Genomic DNA, 20444 nt, shown 5'->3' on the forward strand with positions numbered 1-20444 from the left:
CCAAATTGGGAATGGAGTATGTCAGGGCTATATATATTGTCACCCTGCTTATTTAACTTATATGCAGAGTACATCATGCGAAATGCTGGGCTGTATGAAGCACAAGCTGGAATTAAGATTGCAGGGAGAAATTTCAGTAAACTCAGATACGCAAATGACCCCACCCTTATGGCAGAAAGCGAAGAGGAACTGAGGATCCTCTAGATTGAAAGAGGAAAGTGAAAAAGCTGGCCTAAAGCTCAACATTCAGAAAACTAAGCTCATGGCATCTGGTCCCATCACTTCATGGCAAAATAGATGGGGGAACAATCTGTCTGTTGTTTTTATTAATTTTATTTTATTTTTATTTTCTTGGGCTCCCAAATCACTGCAGATGGTAACTACAGCCATGAAATTAAAAGATGCTTCCTCCTTGGAAGAAAAGCTTGACAAACCTAGAGAGCAGATTAAAAACCAGAGACATTTGCCAACAAAAGTCTGTATAGTCAAAGCTGTGGTTTTTCCATTAGTCATGTATGGATGTGAGAGTTGGACCATAAATATGGCTGAGCACCAAAGAATTGATGCTTTTGAAGTGTGGTGTTGGAGAAGACTCTTGAGAGTCCCTTGGACTGCAGAGAGATGAAGTCAGTCAATCCTAAAGGAAATCAGTCCTGAATATTCATTGGAAGGACTGATGCTGAAGCTGAAGCTCCAATATTTTGGCCACCTGATGTGAAGAGACAAGTCATTAGAAAAGACCCTGATCCCAGAAAGGTTGAAGGCAGGAGGAGGAGGAGATGACAGAGAACATGATGATTGGATGGCATCACCGACTCAATGGACATGAGTTTGAGTAAGCTCGAGGAGATGGTGATGGACAGGGAAGCCTGGCGTGCTTCCCTGGGTTTGCAAAGAGTCAGACACGACTAAGCAACTGAATGACTGCAACTTCAGCTCAATAATAAATTGTCCTCATCAGTAGGTTCAAAGTCCCTTTTGGTTTTCATTCCTAAGCTTTATCTTCTATCCCTCCCTCACAGATAATGTGTCTTAAATATGTATAGATTTTTGTAAATAGGTAACACTGTTCCACGTAGACATGTTTTTAAGAAGATTTTATGCTATTGGAGAGGGAAATGGCAACCCACTCCAGTACTCTTGCCTGGGAAATCCCATGGATGGAGGAGCCTGGTGGGCTGCAGTCCATGGGGTCACAAGAGAGTTGGACATGACTGAGCATGCATACACACATATTATTAATATCAACATTATATTTTAAAGCTGTTACTTTGTGTATGATTATTCAGTGCATCTATGTTTTAATTTTTTCTTAGTTACCTGTTCCCCAAAGGATGAACACCTAAATTGCTGTCAGTTCCTCACTACCACAAAACATGCAGCAATTAATACATTCTCACATTACCCTTGACAAAATGATCACATTGGTCCAAACTGAGATGCTTTTGAAATTGAAAGGGACTATTTTAATTGCACTGGGGACAGTATGTATTTATCAAGATTCCCTGGCAAACCAAGATATGTGGTCCACTGTATGGAAGATTTTCCCTAGACGGAGCCAGTAATCATCGGTTGTATGCTAGGGTGCTGCTGCTAAGTCGCTTCAGTCGTGTCCGACTCTGTGTGACCCCATAGATGGTAGCCCACCAGGCTCCCCCGTCCCTGGGATTCTCCAGGCAAGAACACTGGAGTGGGTTGCCATTTCCTTCTCTAATGCATGAAAGTGAAAAGTGAAAGCGAAGTCACTCAGTCGTGTCCGACTCCCAGCGACCCCACGGACTGCAGCCTACCAGGCTCCTCTATCCATGGGATTTTCCAGGCAAGAGTACTGGAGTGGGGTGCCATTGTAGACCTTCCCATTCTGATTGTTTCCAGCTGACATCTGGTTGGTGCATGCATTGGCCTGAGTATTGAATATTTTCAATACTGCCATTGCTAGAAATTATTCAATTAGGGAGATGTCTGGGTCACAGGTAATAGACAGCCTTAATTTCCATAAGGATGAAAGTTTATTGAGTTCCAGTCTAGTCTTACCCTATTAATAGGTGGATGGACATTTTAATCTGTCTTCCTTTATTTCAGGATTTTTCACATTTGTACTTTATGTTCATTCATCCTTTCTCCATCAGACTGTCTAGTTCGGGGGTGTAGCAGGCACTACTGTTTTATTGGCAACTACTGTTAAAGGAGCTACTCCATGTAGCAACCACTATATAGTTTATAAAGGATTTTTTCAGACTTTATGTTATTGAACCCTACTTTCTGAGTTAGGACAGAATTTATAATCCTTAGGTTACAGAAGAAGCAGCTGAGGATCAAAGGTACACTAACTTGTTTTAGTCCACATATTCGGTAAGTTATGGAGTTGAATTTGTGGCCAGGTCATTTGACTTTAATTTACTTTTGCAGACTCTAAGAGGGGCAGGAAAACGGATATATTTCTATTTGTTGTTCAAGCAGAGACTGTCCAGTTTAGCTTTATGTCTTCCTCGGGATATAATGCAATGCCTGCTGCTGCTACTGCTACTAAGTCGCTTCAGACGTGTCTGACTCTGTGCAAACCCATAGATGGCAGCCTAACAGGCTCCCCCATCCCTGGGATTCTCCAGGCAAGAACACTGGAGTGGGTTGTCATTTCCTTCTCCAATGCATGAAAGTGAAAAGTGAAAGTGACCCCATGGACTGCAGCCTACCAGGCTCTTCCGTCCATGGGATTTTCCAGGCAAGAGTACTGGAGTGGGGTGCCATCGCCTTCTCCAATGCAATGCCAAACATATAGTAAATGATCAATAATGAATAAGTTGATTGAGGATTATGTAGGTATCCATAGGGCCCAGGCTTGAATTGGTAATATTACTCCTCAGTGCTTCAGAGACTCCTGTTTATTGCAGCAATGCTTCAAGTTAAAGGTAAGTTCAGTTTGTAAGTGTTGTAGCTGAAGAAGGAGACTTCTTGTTAGTCTAGAAGTTCTCATATTAAGTGGTGTGGTTCATTTACAATTGATGCAGCAATAAGCGTGGCGTTATAACTATGATTATAGATTGTGGTCGGGGAAGGAGTAGACTGTACTTGTTTGTATATAGAAAGTTTGGGGAAGATTTTTTTTCCACTCTTCTTTTTTAATCACTATTCTGTAGTTTTAAATACCCAGTAGCAGAGTTCTTTTTCTTTCTAAATACTATGTTGCATTCAGCAACATAACATATACTTCCTATTCCAAGATTCCCAGAGGCAGCTCTATTGTTTGGTGAGGATATTGGATTTCATAGAAAAATTTTCTCCAAATTGTTTCTCCCAGTACTGAGACAGGCTGATTGGCCTCAGCACACCTTGCTGAAACCTGTCACGGTCTTAAAGGTATTTCAAAGCCTTTTATAATCAAGCTCCACCTACCTTTCCATCTGATCTGAACTGCCTCCCATCCCCTTTCCAGTACCGTCTACCCACTATGATAAAAATTAGGATTTTTCTGAGAGAAACCATTTAATAACTTAACAGTTTTATAATCTACCCTTTAAAGAAGTTGAAGTAGTCATCTTCCAGTGGAAGTTCTTTGTATTATGTATCCTTTTCATTCTCTAGCTGCAGATACTCTGTACAGGAGGTAGGCTATTTCAATTAGACATTTCCTGCTGCTGCTTTCTTTGGCCATGTGTTTCCTTAAATCATAGATTGATTCTCTAGTATGTATGTTAATCATAGATTGATTCGCTAGTGCGTATGTTAATACAATGAGGTTCACTTAGGCTTTCATCTCATCCCTCTAAGTATCTGTGTTCTGTTGAAACCAGTAGTAGGCTAGTGATTATGGCTGTATTTTTCCAGTTGTGCTGTCAGATAAATGTTTTTCATATCTGTTTTATGTGTTTCCTGATATATGTGTTTCCTATTTCTTTTCTCTTTGCACTGTGGTCTTTGAATTCTACAGCACCGGATGTAAAGAAGGGCCTCTTTTCTTTCTTTTCTTTTTATTGCATAGATAAAAAGTGGCTTTTCTCTATTGCATAGATAGAAACCATATAACAGTAGTTTTGTAAATGAAGCCCTTCCCACAACTTATTGTTTGATCCTTGGAAATAGTACCTTGGTAGTCATTTTCTTTTTCTTTTTTTAAATTCAATTTTATTTTATTGTGGTAAGAACACTTAAATGAGGTCTACTATCCACAGTTTCTTAAATATCTAATAAGGCTGTTGTTATCTGTAGGCACAGTGTTGTACATCATATTTCCAGAACTTCCATCTTGCAAAACTGAAACTTTATACCTGTTTAAAATAATCACTCACTGACGTGAAGAATAGAATGGTGGTTGCCAGAGGCTAGGAAGAGCAGGAAATGGGTAGTTGCTAATTAATAGGTTGTTAGTTATCTATAGTAAATAAGACACAGGTTCTGGGATGATCCTCTGGAGGAGGGCATGGCAACCCACTCCAGTGTTCTTGCCTGGAGAATCCCATGGACAGAGGAGCCTGGTGGGTACAGTCCATAGAGTTGTGAAGAGTCAGACACGACTGAAGCAACTTAACACACATACACACACAGTGAATAAAGACTAACACACAGTGATAGTCGCTATACCCAAGGATGTAGTTGTTTGCACTTGAGGCATAAAAGGAAAGAAGAATGAATTTGTTGGTTTAGTCCTGTCATGAACTGTCATCAGTTACCTTTTTCTGCCACCACTTCAATTCAAAATAGAAAAAAATAAATGAACTCCCAAGGCCATTTTTTCCAAAGCACCACCATACACAAACTCTTCTGAAGGCTGGGAGAAATATACAGGGGAAGGTTTGTTTAAGAATCTCCCTCTCAATAAGGAACAGTTCATTTGCCAACTAGTTAAAAGCGTTGCTTCTTCTAAGCAGAAAAGTCAATATTTTGGATCCTCCAAATGCTACCAACAGAATCTAAATCAAATATGAGCAGCACATCTTAGAATTGCCTTAATTGCCTATGGTCTGCAAAGCTGACCACTAAGTGCTGAAGAATCCAAATGTGAAATACTTAGTCTTGGGAGCCTGGGAGAATGGCTCCTAATTCTTTTGTTTATTGGTTGGGAGAAGTCCTTTGGGGGTAGAGAGATGTCATAAAGGCAAGAAAGAGCTGAGAGCCAAGAGGCCTGGGTTCCTGCCCTGATTCTGCTCTCAGGGGTGGGGGTCGGGGGGCTGAGGCTGTCATGGCTTTCAGGAAGCAGTGTAAACTGATGAAGACAAATACATTCTGTGCAACGATGCATCTTGCGAGCTCCACGGTGGCTCTGCAGGCAGCTAGGCTGGGGAGAGGCTGAGCTAAAGTTGAGCAGGGTGCTTTCCTGCAGGGCTTCTCAGAGCCTTTCCTGTCATTGTAATGACAGGTGATATTTATTAACCACTTACTCTGAGCCATCACAGTGCTAATGACTTTGAAAAAGAATTTTTTTTTCTTTTTGTATTCAACTAACCATGTTGATCACTGTGTTTATGTTTTTAGCCCTGGCTGGTCTGACTGAGTAACTCTGGGTGCTCTTGACCTCTGTTAGTGATACTAATCACTGACCTTGCCCATTACTAGCCACCAGCTACATCTGGTGTAGTCTGGACTTCCCCACCCCGCTTACCCCCCCCCCCCCCGCCACCACTCCCTAACCCCTACCCTTGCCACAAGGCTTTCCTTTCTCTTTCTCCTTATCTTCTTTAACCTCTTTCCGCCTTCTTCACCCCTATCTCCTTTACAACTCCTCCATGATTTTCTTAGGGCTGGGCTTCAACATCGTCGGTGGGACAGATCAGCAGTATGTCTCCGACGACAGTGGCATCTTCGTCAGCCGCATCAAAGAGAACGGGGCTGCAGCCCTGGATGGGCGGCTCCAGGAGGGTGATAAGATCCTCTCGGTGAGAACTGGCTTCCGCCTCCTTCACTGTCCTTGGCTCCTTAGTCACTAGTGCCTAACCCCAACCCCTTCCTTGGGAAGATTCCTGCCTGCCTTTTTGGATCTGGAAATACAGTAATTCCCTCACAGACGAATGTGTTCCAGTCTGAGAGCAAGTTGATAAGGCTGATTTGTTCGTAAGTCCAACAAAGTGAGTCTCGGTACCCAGCTAACACAATGGCTACATAGTACTGTACTATAATAGGTTTATAATACTTTTCACACAAATAATGCTTTGAAAACAGAAAATGAAACATTTTAAATCTTACAGTCCAGTACCTTGAAAAGTAGAGGAGTACACCAGCTGGCATACAGGGGCTGACAGTGAGTGAACAGGCAAGCAGAGTTATTGGAGGAGCGAGAAGAGGTGGGAGATGATAGAGCTGAAGGGTGCTCAGCCAAAGGAGATGGAGGGCAAGCTGCAGTTTCATCAGGCCTTTCATGACTGGACATTCGAACACATACTTGCATCTTTAAACGTTCGTATGTAGGGGACTTACTGTATCCAGATTGCAGAGTTTGGTAAGAAGGACCTTGATCAGTTATCTTTTCCAACTCTGCCATAGAGCATGGAGGATAGTACGTCATGCAATGGAGAAGGCAAATTAAATCCAGAACATGAGGGATTGGTGTGTGGGAAAGGGACTTAAAACTCACATTTTTTGTTGTTCTTTTATTATACTTTATTACTTCCTTTTGTTGATTAAACACTAAAGTGAGTCTTCCTTTACTTCAAAATTGGAGACAAAAGAGGAAGGTAGAAATTGTGTCCTTTTAGACTCAAAGACCTTTTTAAACTCTTTATTTAGAGGAAATTTGGAATGCAGTCTGATTTGGTTATCTGTCCACCGTGCTCCCACTTCACCCTGCTAATGTCTCTAAGAGGGCATTGACTACATGGTAACCATTGATTTTATTATTTTCTGGAAGTTCCTCAAGGGCTCAGACTATCTCTTTTTTTAACCATTTATATTCTAGCACAGTGTTTAATATATATTTAACAAATTAACAAGTTAAGAAATTTAAGAACACCTGGAAAGGTTGGCTGATCTAGAATATAAATAATAGCATCATGGATGGTAATACCCCATTTTAATCCTTCTCACTGATTGTTTTGCCTCTTTACTGTCTCCTAGGCCCTGTTTATTAATCTGTGAGATAAAGACAATAATAATCTACCTAAGTTTAGAAGCAGGTTATTTCTTATTGCTCCTAGGAAAAAGACATTCTGAAAATATGAAGTCAACTTGAGTGATGTGTTAAGGAAAACTTGAGAATGGGTTGTTAAGATTAAAGTGTAGCATGTAGTTGGAGACTATGCAGTGTAATATTTTGACACATGACAGCATTCTCTTCAAAATACTGGGAACTAGGCTTCATGGTGAAGAGGGACCTGAAAAAAGTAGGGTTAAGAAGAGAGTCATTATTCAAAAGGCTTTGGTTAAAGATAAATCATTGAAAAATGAGAATAATGTAAAGGTTTTGAGCATTCTATGCCAAGCAGTATACTGAGAACTTTAAACTTATTTAGTATTATAGCAACCCTATGAGGTGGGTTTAATTGTTATGCGTATTTTGCAGCTAAGGAAGCTTAGTGAGGTCAAACAGCTTGCCCAAGGTCATATAACTAGTAGATGGCAGAGGACTTGGTCTGCAAATTGGGAACCTCTACTTTTAACCCATATACTATATTGTCTCCTAAAAGAAAAATGAGGAGCTGGGGTTCTTTATCCTAAAGAGAAAGTTGCATGCTGAATTAGTAGAGTTTATGTATGGTTTTACATAAAAACTGAAATTAGTCTTTTCTACTAAGGGTAAAATGATAGAACAAAAGGACATACACCTCAGTGTGAGAGAATTTATTAGACCTGAGCCAAGATAAAGGAGCCTTTTGTATGTGAACCATCACCTCAGAGAGAAAAGAAATTACTGGAAGGCCACTCAAGTGTTTTTAAAAGATATGGTAGGAGATAAATATCAACGAAGAGAAAAGTAGATGTCTGAAAACCTCAGCTCAATTGTCTTTAAAATTTATAGCAGAGAACTTGACTTTATCAAAATACAAAAAATTTATTATAAAGATCTTTTGCAAGATATAAAACATTGCAACTATATATAAGACATATTCCAAAGAATGATTCAAGTTTATGTTCTGGCCAGATAAGGAAGAGGTATGTAAAAGAAGGGAAGAGAAAATGCCAGGCAAACAGAAGGCAAAAATATAAGACAGTATTCTTACCTGGGGAATTCCATGGATAGAGGAGCCTGGTGGGCTGTAGTGCATGGGGTCACAAAGAGTTGGGACATGACTTAGCAACTGAGCACCCAGGGTATCTCACTATTGTTGGGCTTCCCTGGTGGCTCAGTGGTAAAGAAGCTGCCTGCCAGCGCAGGAGATGTGGGTTCAGTCCCTGCGTCGAGAAGATCCCCTGGAGAAAAAATGGCAACCCACTCCAGTATTCTTGCCTGGGAAATCCCATGGACAGGGGAGCCTGGTGGGCTACAGTCCATGGGGTCGCAAAAGAGTCAGCAACTAACCACAGCAACAGCCCTCTTCCCTCCTTCACCACACCTCAGGGAATGCAGTCACCCTCACCACAGGGCCCCTCTTATTCTTTGCCTTCATCATAAGACAGATACTGAGAGAAATAGAGAAGACCGAAGAAAAGACAGAGCTTATACAAGAGGAAAAGGCCAGCCTGCTCTCTGTTTACCTAGGGCTACATTCTTTGTCTCCAGTTCCCCTTCTAAGAGTGTGCTGCAAAATTTAAACTCTAGCTCCCGTTTCTTAAGAAACACTGCCTCACCATCCTGTTCCCTCTGTATCCTTAAGTGTACTTGTTAGGCGTTAACCATTAAATGGTTCCACCTGTTCTTGAGCTTGCTTTATCTCTTTGATGTACTTAAGTGCTCATTTATAATTAACTTTGGAGTCTCTATAAAATGATTCTGAATTATTTATTGGCCTGTATTCCCATTTGTTCTTTAAGGGCTTCCATATTTTCCTCACATGGTTATTTTTCCATGTTGTAAAATTTGCTCCGACTATATCTGGTACTAGGTAATCAGACTAAGAATATGTCCTTTCTTTAGTATATATTCATTTTTGGTAACTAATAGAAGTATCGTTAAATGACCTAGATTTCATGTGAGTAATTATTGACCATTAGTTTAAAGCTTCCCTGGTGGCTCCGATGGTAAAGAATCTGCCTCCAGTGCAGGAGACGAGTGTGATCCCTGAGTCAGGAAGATCCCCTGGAGAAGGGAATGGCTACCCACTCCAGTATTCTTGCCTGGAGAATTCCATGGACAGAGGAGCCTGGCAGGCTACTGCCATGTGGTCACCAAGAGTTGGACATGACTGAGCAACTAACACTTTCACTTTTCTCTTAGAAGATCAGTTGGAAACTAGAAACTCTCATCCAGTCAGTTACAGAGACATTGAAATATGCAGGATCCTTTAGACAGAGTACCTCTAGGGAAAAGTCCTTGTTTTCTCATCTCTTTTAGCACCATGTACGCCTGTAGCTGGCACAGAGGAAGCATCTAGTAAGCTAGTTGCTCTGTGAATGAAGCTCTGTCACCTAGGAGCTTATAGAAAATGCAGAATATTAGGAATGAATTATAACATAACTGACGTTTTTGGTTTGACTTTATTAATTGGAACTAGATAATCTTTTTTTTTTTTTCCTTTAATGAAAAAAGAGGATCCCTCCCCCCAAATTGTAATTCATTTTAAGATTTGGGGGAAGAATTAAATTATGCAGAGTATAATCTGATATCAGTGCTTACTAAATTGAACCCTTTCTTTCTCTGTATCTTACACATCTGCATTTATATTACCCTATAGTTAGCACTCCAGTCCTAAATGTTAGATTATCTTAATGCATCCAAAATTATTAATCATCCAAGAAGGCTTATTTTAACTCAGTTTACTCCTTTTCTGAGGCAGGAAATGGGAAACTCATTTTTAAATACTGATAATAGCCATAGTCAAAGCAAAAAATCGTATGACTCCCCATCGGTTAACTAGAATACCACAATCTTAACACTGATCATTCAGTTAACAAAATTTTCTAGCATGTTGCAAATCTATCATATCTCAAGTTTAATACAACTTACAGTACCATGAGTTAAGGAAACTGAAGTAACAAGTTTAGCAGTATTCTAAGATTTCTCAGTTGAATAGCTCTTGGTAGTAAAATTGAGGTCCAAGGACCATCTGCCCATCACCTGGGAGTTTATTACAAATGCAGAGTCTCAGGAAACAGCCTGTGGATAAATTTTGAGAAGCACAGCTATAGGCAAGTGTTTTTCAAATATTTCAAATTATGACCTGTAATGGGAAATGCACGCACACACACATAAGTGAAGTTAAACAAAATAATACCTATCTCTTCTGTATATGATGCATTTTGATATGTTGTGTTTTCTAATTTCACTTATTTAAAATTATTTCTCATATTTAAAATTAAATTCTAATCTTGACCCACTGGATTGACTTCACTATCTTTTGTAATGGGTCAACAAACCTGTCTTTGGAAAATCACTACTCCAGTAAATGGAAAATCATTGATGGAGTCTAGATGCATAGACTATGGATTAAGTAGGGTAAATAGACTGGGTGTGGAGAAAGCTTCAAGCAATTTAGGTTAAAGCTAACTCAAACTTCAGAATCACCAGATTACTAGAATAGGGCCTAATAAATTGCACTTTTAACAAACCTCCAAGTTAATGCTGCTGGTCCTGAGACCATTCTTTGTGAACCTTTGGTTTATATTATTAGGTTGGTACAAAAGAAACTGCAATTTCAAACCATGAATTTTCAATCATTATAACTAGGATCAAACACACCTTTATTAATCAAAATAGGAACTGTTACAATCAACACATTTTTGCCAATGAGAAATAAGTTTTTTTATTCCTGTAGGGTAAAGATCTATACTTTGGGATTCGATGAACTCTTGGAAAGCATTTTCTGCCTCGGCTGGTTGTGGAAGCATTTTGCCTGCAAAAAATTGTTTAGATACTTGAAGGGTAGTCAGTTGGTGAGAGGTTAGGTGAATATGGCCCATGAGGCAAAACTTCGTAGTCCAGTTCATTCAACTTGTACAGCATTGGTTATGTGATGGGCAGTTGGACATTGTCATGGAGAAGAATTGGGCCTATTCTGTTGACCGATGCCAGAGTCAGGCATTGCAGTTTTCAGTGCATCTCTCAATTTGCTGAACATACTTCTCAGATGTAACAGTTGCACCAGGATCAGACGGGCCTCAGACCACCAAACAGTGACTGTGACCTTTTTTTCGTGCAAGTTTGGCTTTGGGAAGTACTTTGGCGCTTCTTCTCAGTTCAACCACTGAGCCAGTTGTCATATAAAATCCACTTTTCGTCACATGTCACAGTCCGAGAAATGGTTTGTTTTGTTGGGTACAATAAGAGAAGACAACACTTCAAAAATGACATTTTTTTGTTTGTTTTTTGGTCAGCTCATGAGGCACCCACTTATCAAGCTTTTTCATCTTTCCAAAATACTTCAAATGCTGAATGACCTTGAATGGTCGATGTTGAGCTCTAGGACAACTTCTTGTGTCGTTGTAAGAGGACCAGCTTCTATGATAGCTTTCAGTTGGTTGTTATCAACTTTCAACAGCCAGCCACTGCACTTCCATCTTCAAGGTTCTCGTCTCCTTTGCAAAACTTCTTGAACCACCACTGCACTGTACGTTCATCAGCAGTTCCTGGGCCACATGTGTTGCTGATGTTACAAGTTGTAGCCACAGCTTTATGACCCATTTTGAACTCAAATAAAAAAATTTTTTGAATTTGCTGTTTGTCTAACATCAATCATTTCTATAGTCTAAAATAAATATAAAATAAACAGTTAATAAGTCACTATTAAAAGAACATAAAGCAGGAAATGCACTTTAAATGATGTAGAGCATAACCATATTTCTTTAAGAATGTATCCCAATATCAAATGGCAAATTTCCACAGTGTAGAACCACAATTACTTTTGCACCAACCTAATAGGATTGCAATAGAGTGGATTCCACATATATTTAGGATGAAAATCTGCAGCACTTGGAAGTTAGTCTGTATGAGCTGGAATCTGTAAAACACTTAGGGGAGGTAAATATTAGAAAGCAAATTCAGCTTTAGAGTAGAGAGATGTATACTTTTCAAGAGAGAAAGAATCAGTTTTATGGAGCTGTTTTACCTCCCACATACTTAGGCAAAGGATGAGAAATGATTCTTTAAAAATGAAATTCCCTTTGCATTTCTAAAAGGCTTAAAAAAAAATTTTTTTTTAAGCAATTAGAGTAACTGACCTCTTAGAATACCTTTAGAAAACTAAGAGGGTTGAAAGGTATCATTGGCCTGTGCTCTTCTTTTGTCTGATGTCACCCAATGTCTTTCTTCCCTGTTGTCAAAAGGAAGCTCATGTGAGGACCAGGATTACACTTGCCTTCCCAGCAACAAGTGCTAAAGGAACTTCTCGAAGCAGGGAAGATACCAGAAACTTAAAACAACCTTTTACATATATAGTTTTGATACAGTTCTGTATCAAAACTTCATGGGAACAGCAAACTCTGAAACTACAGTAGATAGAGACACACACACTCTCACACAAGAGAAAAAAAATAAAAAGCAATCCAAGCACAACACTAAAGATGGTCATCAAACCACAGGAGGAGAGAACAAGAGAGGAATGAAGAAGAAAGACCTACAAAAACAAACCGAGAACAGGGCCTCCTTTGTGTCTCAGTGGTATTTAATTTACCTGCCAGTGCAGGAGACACAGGTTCGAGCCCTGGTCCAGGAAGATCCCACATGTGTTGGAACAACTAAGCCCACGCGTCACAACTCTTGACCCTGTGCTCTGGAGCCTGGGAGCCAAAACTCCTGAGCCCATGCTCCTGCTGCTCAGTAGCTTCAGTGGCGTCTGACTCTCTGCAACCCCAGGCATTGTAGCCAGCCAGCCTCTTCTGTGCATGGGCTTTTTCAGGCAAAAATACTGGAGTGGGTTGCCATTTCCTCTTCTGGGGGATCTTCCTGACCCAGGGATTGAATCTGCATCTCATGCTTCTCCTGTACTGCAGGCGGATTCTTTACTGCTGAGCCACTGGGGAAGCCCAGGCACCACAACCTCTGAAGCCCTCACACCCTAGAGCCTGTGCTCCACAACAAGAGAAGCCCTCACGCTGCAGCTAGAGAGCACCCCACGCAGCAATGAGACCCAGCACAGCCAAAAAAAAAAGGAGACAGTAGCACTAAGAGGATATTAAGAAACCTTAAGGGGAAAGGAAAGAAAATGGAGAGAATGTTTGTCATAAGTTCTCAGTATTCTCAAAAAAGATAAGACACGGATCTGCTGAGAAAAGAGATGGAATTGGAGTTTGATGGTAGGAAAGGTCTTGGGAACAGCTCCCCACTGCATATGTATTAGGGAGTTGAGAAGGATTGTAGTTGAGATGAGAAGGATAGTAAAGGCACAGCAGAAGCCAGCTCGCATGGGTCTGTGGTGGAAAACGTGACTGTGTATCTTTCTCTCGGAATATTGAGCTCACTGATGACAAGGAAAAGAAATGCAGTGTGTTGCCCAGGACTGGAAAGATGGTAGAAGATCCTGGTGATAAGGGATTCCAGTCGTTTTCCAAATGCCTTTTTGAAATAGTACAAACTCCTAGATGTGTAAAAGGCATTGATGGGAATGAAGAAGAGATTTTCAGAGGTATAGGACATATGGAGAAAGTAGATATTTTATCTTTTTTTTTTTTTTTAAGTTTGAGATATTGGAGCTGAAGCATGCCTAATGTTGAAGTGGAAGGCTTATGCTGTTGGTGACTAGAACGGAATAGAGCTGGAACCCTGCAGTTGGGACAGTTAATAAGGCCAGCGTGATGATGGAGTTATTCAGCAAGAATATTGAGAGGGAAAAGACTGGAGGGATAGTTCTGAACCTCTTGGAGAAGGGAAACCGTGACAAGGAAGATGAGAAGGTTGAATAAGTAAATGACTTGAGCTTCAGCAGAGGAAAGAATAGCTGGTGAGTCAGGTGGAGGAGGAGGAGTGCAGAAGGAGCAGTAAGAGGCAAGAGCACCTCAGTATTCCTTCCCGGATACAAAACCCTTAGCCCTCGCTTCTGCAGTTACTATGACTTTGGGTAAATTACCTAACCTTGCTAAGCTTCAGTTTTTGTCTTTTTTTTAATTTTTTTAATCACTGAAAACAAGATAAAAATAATGTCTACCTCATAGGATTGTGATTACTCAATGAGTAATGTATGAAAGCATGTAGAACAGAACCTACCAAATATATTAGATGTTTTTTGCTGCCATTGCCAGATATGAAAGCTATGGAGATTTTACATAAAGTGGGCTACACTGTATCCCTTGAGTACAGCATAGACTAGGTATCGCTTGTGGCCAGTGTCACTCCTGACACTGAGAAGTGTTGATAGCAGAGCCCTTCGCCTCTCTTACCTTTAGGTGGTAGGACTCAGCTTCACCAAAACATTTTTAGTAGTTTGTATCATCACAAAAATATGTTTTTTTAGTAAATTTGAGGAGGATAGGAATATCCAAGGAGTCAGTGGAAATTGTTCAGAATAGGACAAAAACAATAGAAGAGGCTAGTCGATTTATACCACATCAAACTAAATTGTGGGAGAGCTTCCTAGAGTTACATTTCTAGAGCTGAAGCTGGCCCGGCCATGCCAGGGATTAAAAATATAAAGGGTATAGAGTGGTAACCTGGAAGACCTGTAGCTTTGAAATGAAAGTTATTCTGAGTTCCAAGTTAACTTTACCCCTTCTCCTAGCCCTTGGAATTGTCTCTGTTTTTAAATCTGTGGTCACATGTAAGTAAATCTTTTGACTGATGAGAGTTCACATTCTGTATCTTTCACTACTTTTCCTTGCTGTTTTTGACAGGTCAACGGCCAAGACCTAAAGAACCTGCTGCACCAGGATGCTGTGGACCTCTTCCGTAACGCGGGCTATGCTGTGTCCCTGAGAGTGCAGCACAGGGTAGGTGTTGTTTGCCGTCACCGGGTTTTTGTGACATTGTTGTGAACTAATTATGTGGTGTAATCTTCAGTAGTGTGTTTGGCTTTTTTCCTTCCCCTCTCATTCTTTTGAAGAGATTATCTATGCATAGGCAAGGGTGTTCTGAGACTTCTCCTAATCATTAAAGGAAATTCTTAACTACATTTGCAACCCAGTAGCTTCAAGATAATATGGCCTAAAGATAAAGCTTGACAACCAAATTAAAATAAATTGGGAAGAATATAACCAGGCCAATTTTATTTCTTAGTAGAGGAAACATATGTCTTCCCTTGAACATTTTTATTTATGAAACTCTTAAGTGACAGAGGTGGTGGGTTTTTTGATATCCACTATGTGCTTTTCCCTATCATCATCTTAAACACTTTTCTTATCATCTTGGGGATCCTCTTGACCAAAGCCCTCATGCTTAAAGGGGAGCTCTAGGAGAAAAGAAATGAGATTCAGAATTTGATCAAGACAGCTACCTATCCCTAAGTCCTCTCTTTAGTTCCTAGTGTTTTATCATTTGCATGATAAGAAGAAAAGCCTGAGTGGACATAATCCTCCTGTAGCATGAAGGACTTTGGAATGCACTTATAACACAGGTTCACTGTGTCTTTAAAGTTGCTCAGTCTTAAATTGATGCTGTCTTTGCCTCACCCAACTCCTGAGTGAGGCTTCAGAGACTGAAGAATTCAACAGGAGATAGTGAACGAAGTGTAAATGGCACAAGGCATGAATGATCTGAGAAAACAGCCAGGGTTGCAAGCAGAATCTGGGTGTGATGGATTAGGAAACCAGGTCAATAGGAGATGTTAGTATTCGGCTGCTTCTGCCTTGGCCCTTCTATGTTTCTAAAGTATGGGAGAAAGTATTGATATGCAACAGATAAAGGCAAGCAAATATAGGCATACACTCTAATATGATTAGAGTTAATTTTGAAGGCATGTGAGTTCATTTTTTAAGGAAACATCCATAAATAACTCCAAACAAAACAGATTGTTCTGGTCAAGGAATTGGCCTATAAAAGCCATGTCTTTCTATTGAGCATGTTCTCTCAGGACATCTCATCTGGAAATGAATGAAAGCTATAGGGGGGATATAAGATAGAAAAGGTAGTTTTTTCAGTCTTGTCTTTCAGATTGAGGGGTCAGAGTTTCATGGACTAATGAGATTAAATCTAACTAAAACAAGACGGCTTCACAATTACTAAGTTATCTATTACCAGTTAATATTAATCTAATTTGAAAAGATACATGCCCCCAACATTCATAGCAGTGCTGTTTACGATAGCCAAGACATAGAAGCAACCCTGTGTCCAGTGACAGATGACTAGATAAAGAAGATATGGGGTACGTTTGTATGTGATAATGGAATATTACTCAGCCATAAAGAATAAAATATTGCCATTTGCAGCAACATGAATAGACCTAGAGATTATCATATTAAGTGAAATAAATCAGAGAAAAACAAATACTGTATCATATCACTTATATGTGAAGTCTAAAAAAAAATGAGGCAAATGAACTTATTTATGAAACAGAAATAGACTCACAAACATAGAAAAAAATTTACGGTTACCAAAAGGGATAGTGGAGGCAGGGGAAGAGATAAATTAGGAGTTTCAGATTAACATATATATACTATTATATATAAAGTAAATAATAAGAACCTTCTGTATAACCCAGGGAGCTCTATTTGGTATCTTGTAGTAACCTATGATGGAAAAGAATTTGAAAAAGAATATGTATATACTGAATCACTTTGCTGAAACTAACACAGCATTATAAATTAACTGTACTTCAATTTTTAAAATGGTTTTTTTTAAAAAGTTGATGTTAAGAGAGGCTACCTTTTACAAGATTGCCTGAAATGAAGAAAAATTACCAGCCTCAAAAGGGAATGTTTCGGCAATGGAAAATTATAACTGTTAGGATCTGAAATTTTTTAACTTATTTACGTTTGAATCTTTTACCTCCATTCCATATAAGTTTCACCTTTATCTTTGCCTAGAATTACAGAATGGGGGATGAAGGACAGGACCCCATCTTCAGAAGGAGTAGGTACCTTTCAGGAATTGAAAAGTATTTCTAAATAATGGCATTGCGCCTGTCCCATTGCTCAGATCTGCTGTTATTACATGCTGACTACTGATAAATCTTTCTCGATAAACGTTTCTAGAAAGACGGACACCCCTGCCCTTGCCCAGTAATTTCCAGGCTTCCTATAGGATCAGTAGGCTTCATTTCATATCTTCATTTTCCTGGTACGGTATACATATAGTTTAGTGGACAGTGCAGAAATAGGAAGAGGTTATCTGACTTAACCTTGGGTCCCTTTAGGTCAGTAGCACAGCAAGGTTAAATGCCTTTCCATCAGACTGACTTCATTTCCCAAGAATCAGTGACATTGATGCATCAGCTCCGGATAGAGAGAGGACACCTTGTGTTTGGTAGTGCTTAGGGTGCAGAGCTTTGAGTGATGCAGAGACTGCTGACCCAGGTAATGTGTCAGCTTGGACACTGAAGTTGTGGTAAACACACATTGTCACTAGAGTTAACATTTTTCTTTCGCTTCCAGTTACAGGTGCAGAATGGGCCCATAGGACCTCAAGGCGAAGGGGAGCCAAGTGGTATTCCCATAACTATGGTGCTGGTGCCAGTGTTTGCCCTCACCATGGTAGCAGCCTGGGCCTTCATGAGATACCGGCAACGACTTTGAAAAACTTGCTTTCTTCCTGTGCTCCCAAAGAAGAAGATACATTTCTCTTTTTCTCTCACCCTCTCCTGCCAGTCTTCCATAACTTTTCCCTCTACATAGCCAGCTCATGATTTCAAGAGACTGCTACCCAACCAGAATCTTGCTATTTGAAATCTCTGAATCCTCCTTTTCTCATGGGAGAGTAAAGGCAGTGTCTGAAGGAAACCCGAAAGAAGGACTTGCCTAGAACAAACGAAGAGTTATATATTTTACTAGAACCGCCGATAGAAGTTCAGCTACAACCCAAAAAATGGGAAAGGTCCAGTCCTCCCATCACCCTGCAGTATTCCTTTTTTTCTTACCTGGCGTGCATCAGAGGCCAGCTGTAATAAGAGGGAAAAAGGATTTTTCTCTTTAATGATCTTCTTTGGGAAGTTTTTGTGGCCTTTTATTTAATTTCTAACTATTAATACCTACTTGGGCACCTACTTTGTATCAAACAAAGATGATTGAGAAGAACATTTCTACTTTTTAAAACAAACATATATATATATATATATATACACACACACGCAGACACACATATATATACGTACATATTCATGCATGATATTATAATAGTGATGCCTTATGGAGAATTAAAGAAGTGGAAAGCAACTCCGGTTTCTAGGTTTCTGCCATAAGGATTAAGTGATAGTCTTCAATAGAAGAATTCAGTATGTAGCAAGAGTAATAGAGTGAGGCTTAAAAGAGGATAGCAATCTGAGTCATTTAAAAAAACGAAAACTAAAGCAACTAATTAAGAATCTTAGAACGGTGTTTCTTCTTCATAATACCTGTGGTGACAACTGAGGTAAAATACCATAATCCAGCTTTGTGCAAACAAGTCTTTAAAAAAACTTGGGAGATGTAAATGTAAATCTTACTAGTCTCTGGACTACTCTAGTGACTGTCTTGGTACCTTACCGTCCTGTTAAAGGATCAACTGGAATGACTGTAGTCAGAGCTATGAGGCCAAACCAACCCAGTGAAAACACTCAGGCCATCTACCAGTCTTTCCTGTTTCTGTTAACAGGCAAACTCTGAGAGAGGGACTGCTCCCCAGCGGGACGGGCATGAAATCAGCTCTCCTTCAACTCAGTTAAGTTGAACCTTTTTTTGAAAGGTTTTAAGCACTGGTTATGGCTTTTAATGAATGAACTATTTTGCAAGGAAGGGGAAGACAGTTTTGTTTGTTTTAGGGGCTCTGGAAGTTTGGTTTATGTTTTGTGGGGAAAACTTATGGATGAATGGATATTAGGGAATACCAAGGGCACTAATGAGGTGGGAACCCTCCTGTTCTTGTGGTATTGAAGGTTCATTTTTAAAGCACTCATGAGAGCTGAACCAAGGCTAATTTTCTGGCTTAAAGAAAATCATTTCCATCCTCCACGTATACTTGGCAGGCTATAGGCTTTACATAATCTTGGCAGCAAGAGTATGAAAACTTTCCCTCAGGACTCAAGAAGTCAGTTGTGTCCAATTTTTAGCATGGATAATCTGATAAGAATTTTACAAATGTCTGTTGGACATCAGGTTTGTTACGACTTTTACGAAGAAGCAAAATACATAGCCTCCATCCTGAAGGGTTTTTGTTTTTGTTCCATTTGGGAAGAGAACACTTTTACACATAAAATAGTATACAGTCACCTCCATAGACAGGGCAATGCAAGTTAGGGTCAAATTTATATTGTAAACAACAAAAGGGATGGTTACTGAGAATTGAGGCACTTGAGAAAGTTCTATGGTGGAAGAGGTCAAGTTAAGGACCCTTGAGTTAGTCTAGTTAAGAGAATTCTTAAATAGATGAGAAGGTAAAAGTATATCATAAGGTTAATAATAGTTGAGAACAATAATAAAAGAAATGGCACTATTCAGAATTCGATGCAGCAACAAAGACGTGCACTTTTTTTTTTTAAGGAATTCAGAAAAAGAAAGCTGTTGATGGCATCAGGCCAGAGTGGAAAGAGAAGGCTTTTGAAACTAAAAATCTCAGTTAAGACTTTGCCTCTGGGTCACCTATTGGTAGAAGAAGAAACTTTCTGTAAACGATCCTGAGGATTTCTGCCTTCAGACCCGAACAGTTTAATACGTCTGAGACTCAACTTAGACAACTGCATTCATAGATTCCATGGAGAAACCCTCACAGTATTGCACTTCTCTCCTCAGCCAGCCCCACTGTGGAGGTGCAACCTCGGGTGCCCTTCCTGTATAGGGAGGGATGTGCAGCAGCTTCTGCAGTGGGCCTGCTTTCCTCCCAGGATTCCTCTCAAGGTTTGAACGTTAACTCCTGAAAGGACCTTGAGACATACAACAGGAAGCAAGTGGCAAGCAGGATGGAAAGCTATTTCATCTTTTGTGTGTTGGTATATGTAAATAAAAACACCTATCACATCATTGGTAGAAGTTTTGCTTTGATAATAGGGATTCTGATACACTTTAATAATTCAGGTTTTCTCTGGAATTGTATTCAAAAGTCAATAGGGACTTCTATGGTTGTCCAGTGGTTAAGAATCCACCTTCCAATGCAGGGGACACAGGTTTGATCCCTGGTTGGGGGACTAAGGTCCCTCATGCCTCAAGGCAGCTAAGCCTGCACCACAACCACTGAGCCTAAAGTATGCTAGAGCCCACGAGTCACAGCTAAGACCAGCTGCAGTCTAATTAATTAAAAAACAAAGATCAACACATTAAAAGGTTTAGGCAGGTATGCCACTTAAATTATATTCTTATTTCTGATTTTCTAG

At 39.9% G+C, this 20444-nt stretch overlaps 1 protein-coding gene across 1 annotated transcript in view; it reads left to right on the top strand.

The window, feature by feature from the left end:
• SYNJ2BP (synaptojanin 2 binding protein) overlaps positions 1-20123 on the top strand; it is a 40004-nt gene extending 19881 nt beyond the window's left edge. The window contains exons 2-4 of the mRNA XM_068964346.1: positions 5734-5870; positions 14845-14940; positions 17539-20123. Coding sequence (XP_068820447.1) covers positions 5734-5870; positions 14845-14940; positions 17539-17679 — 374 coding nt within the window. The 3' untranslated portion in view covers positions 17680-20123. The remainder of the gene's footprint in view (positions 1-5733; positions 5871-14844; positions 14941-17538) is intronic.
• The last annotated feature ends 321 nt before the right edge of the window (positions 20124-20444 follow it).

Source organism: Capricornis sumatraensis, chromosome 2, assembly GCF_032405125.1.
Source record: "Capricornis sumatraensis isolate serow.1 chromosome 2, serow.2, whole genome shotgun sequence".
NCBI classification, from domain to species: Eukaryota; Metazoa; Chordata; class Mammalia; order Artiodactyla; family Bovidae; genus Capricornis; species Capricornis sumatraensis.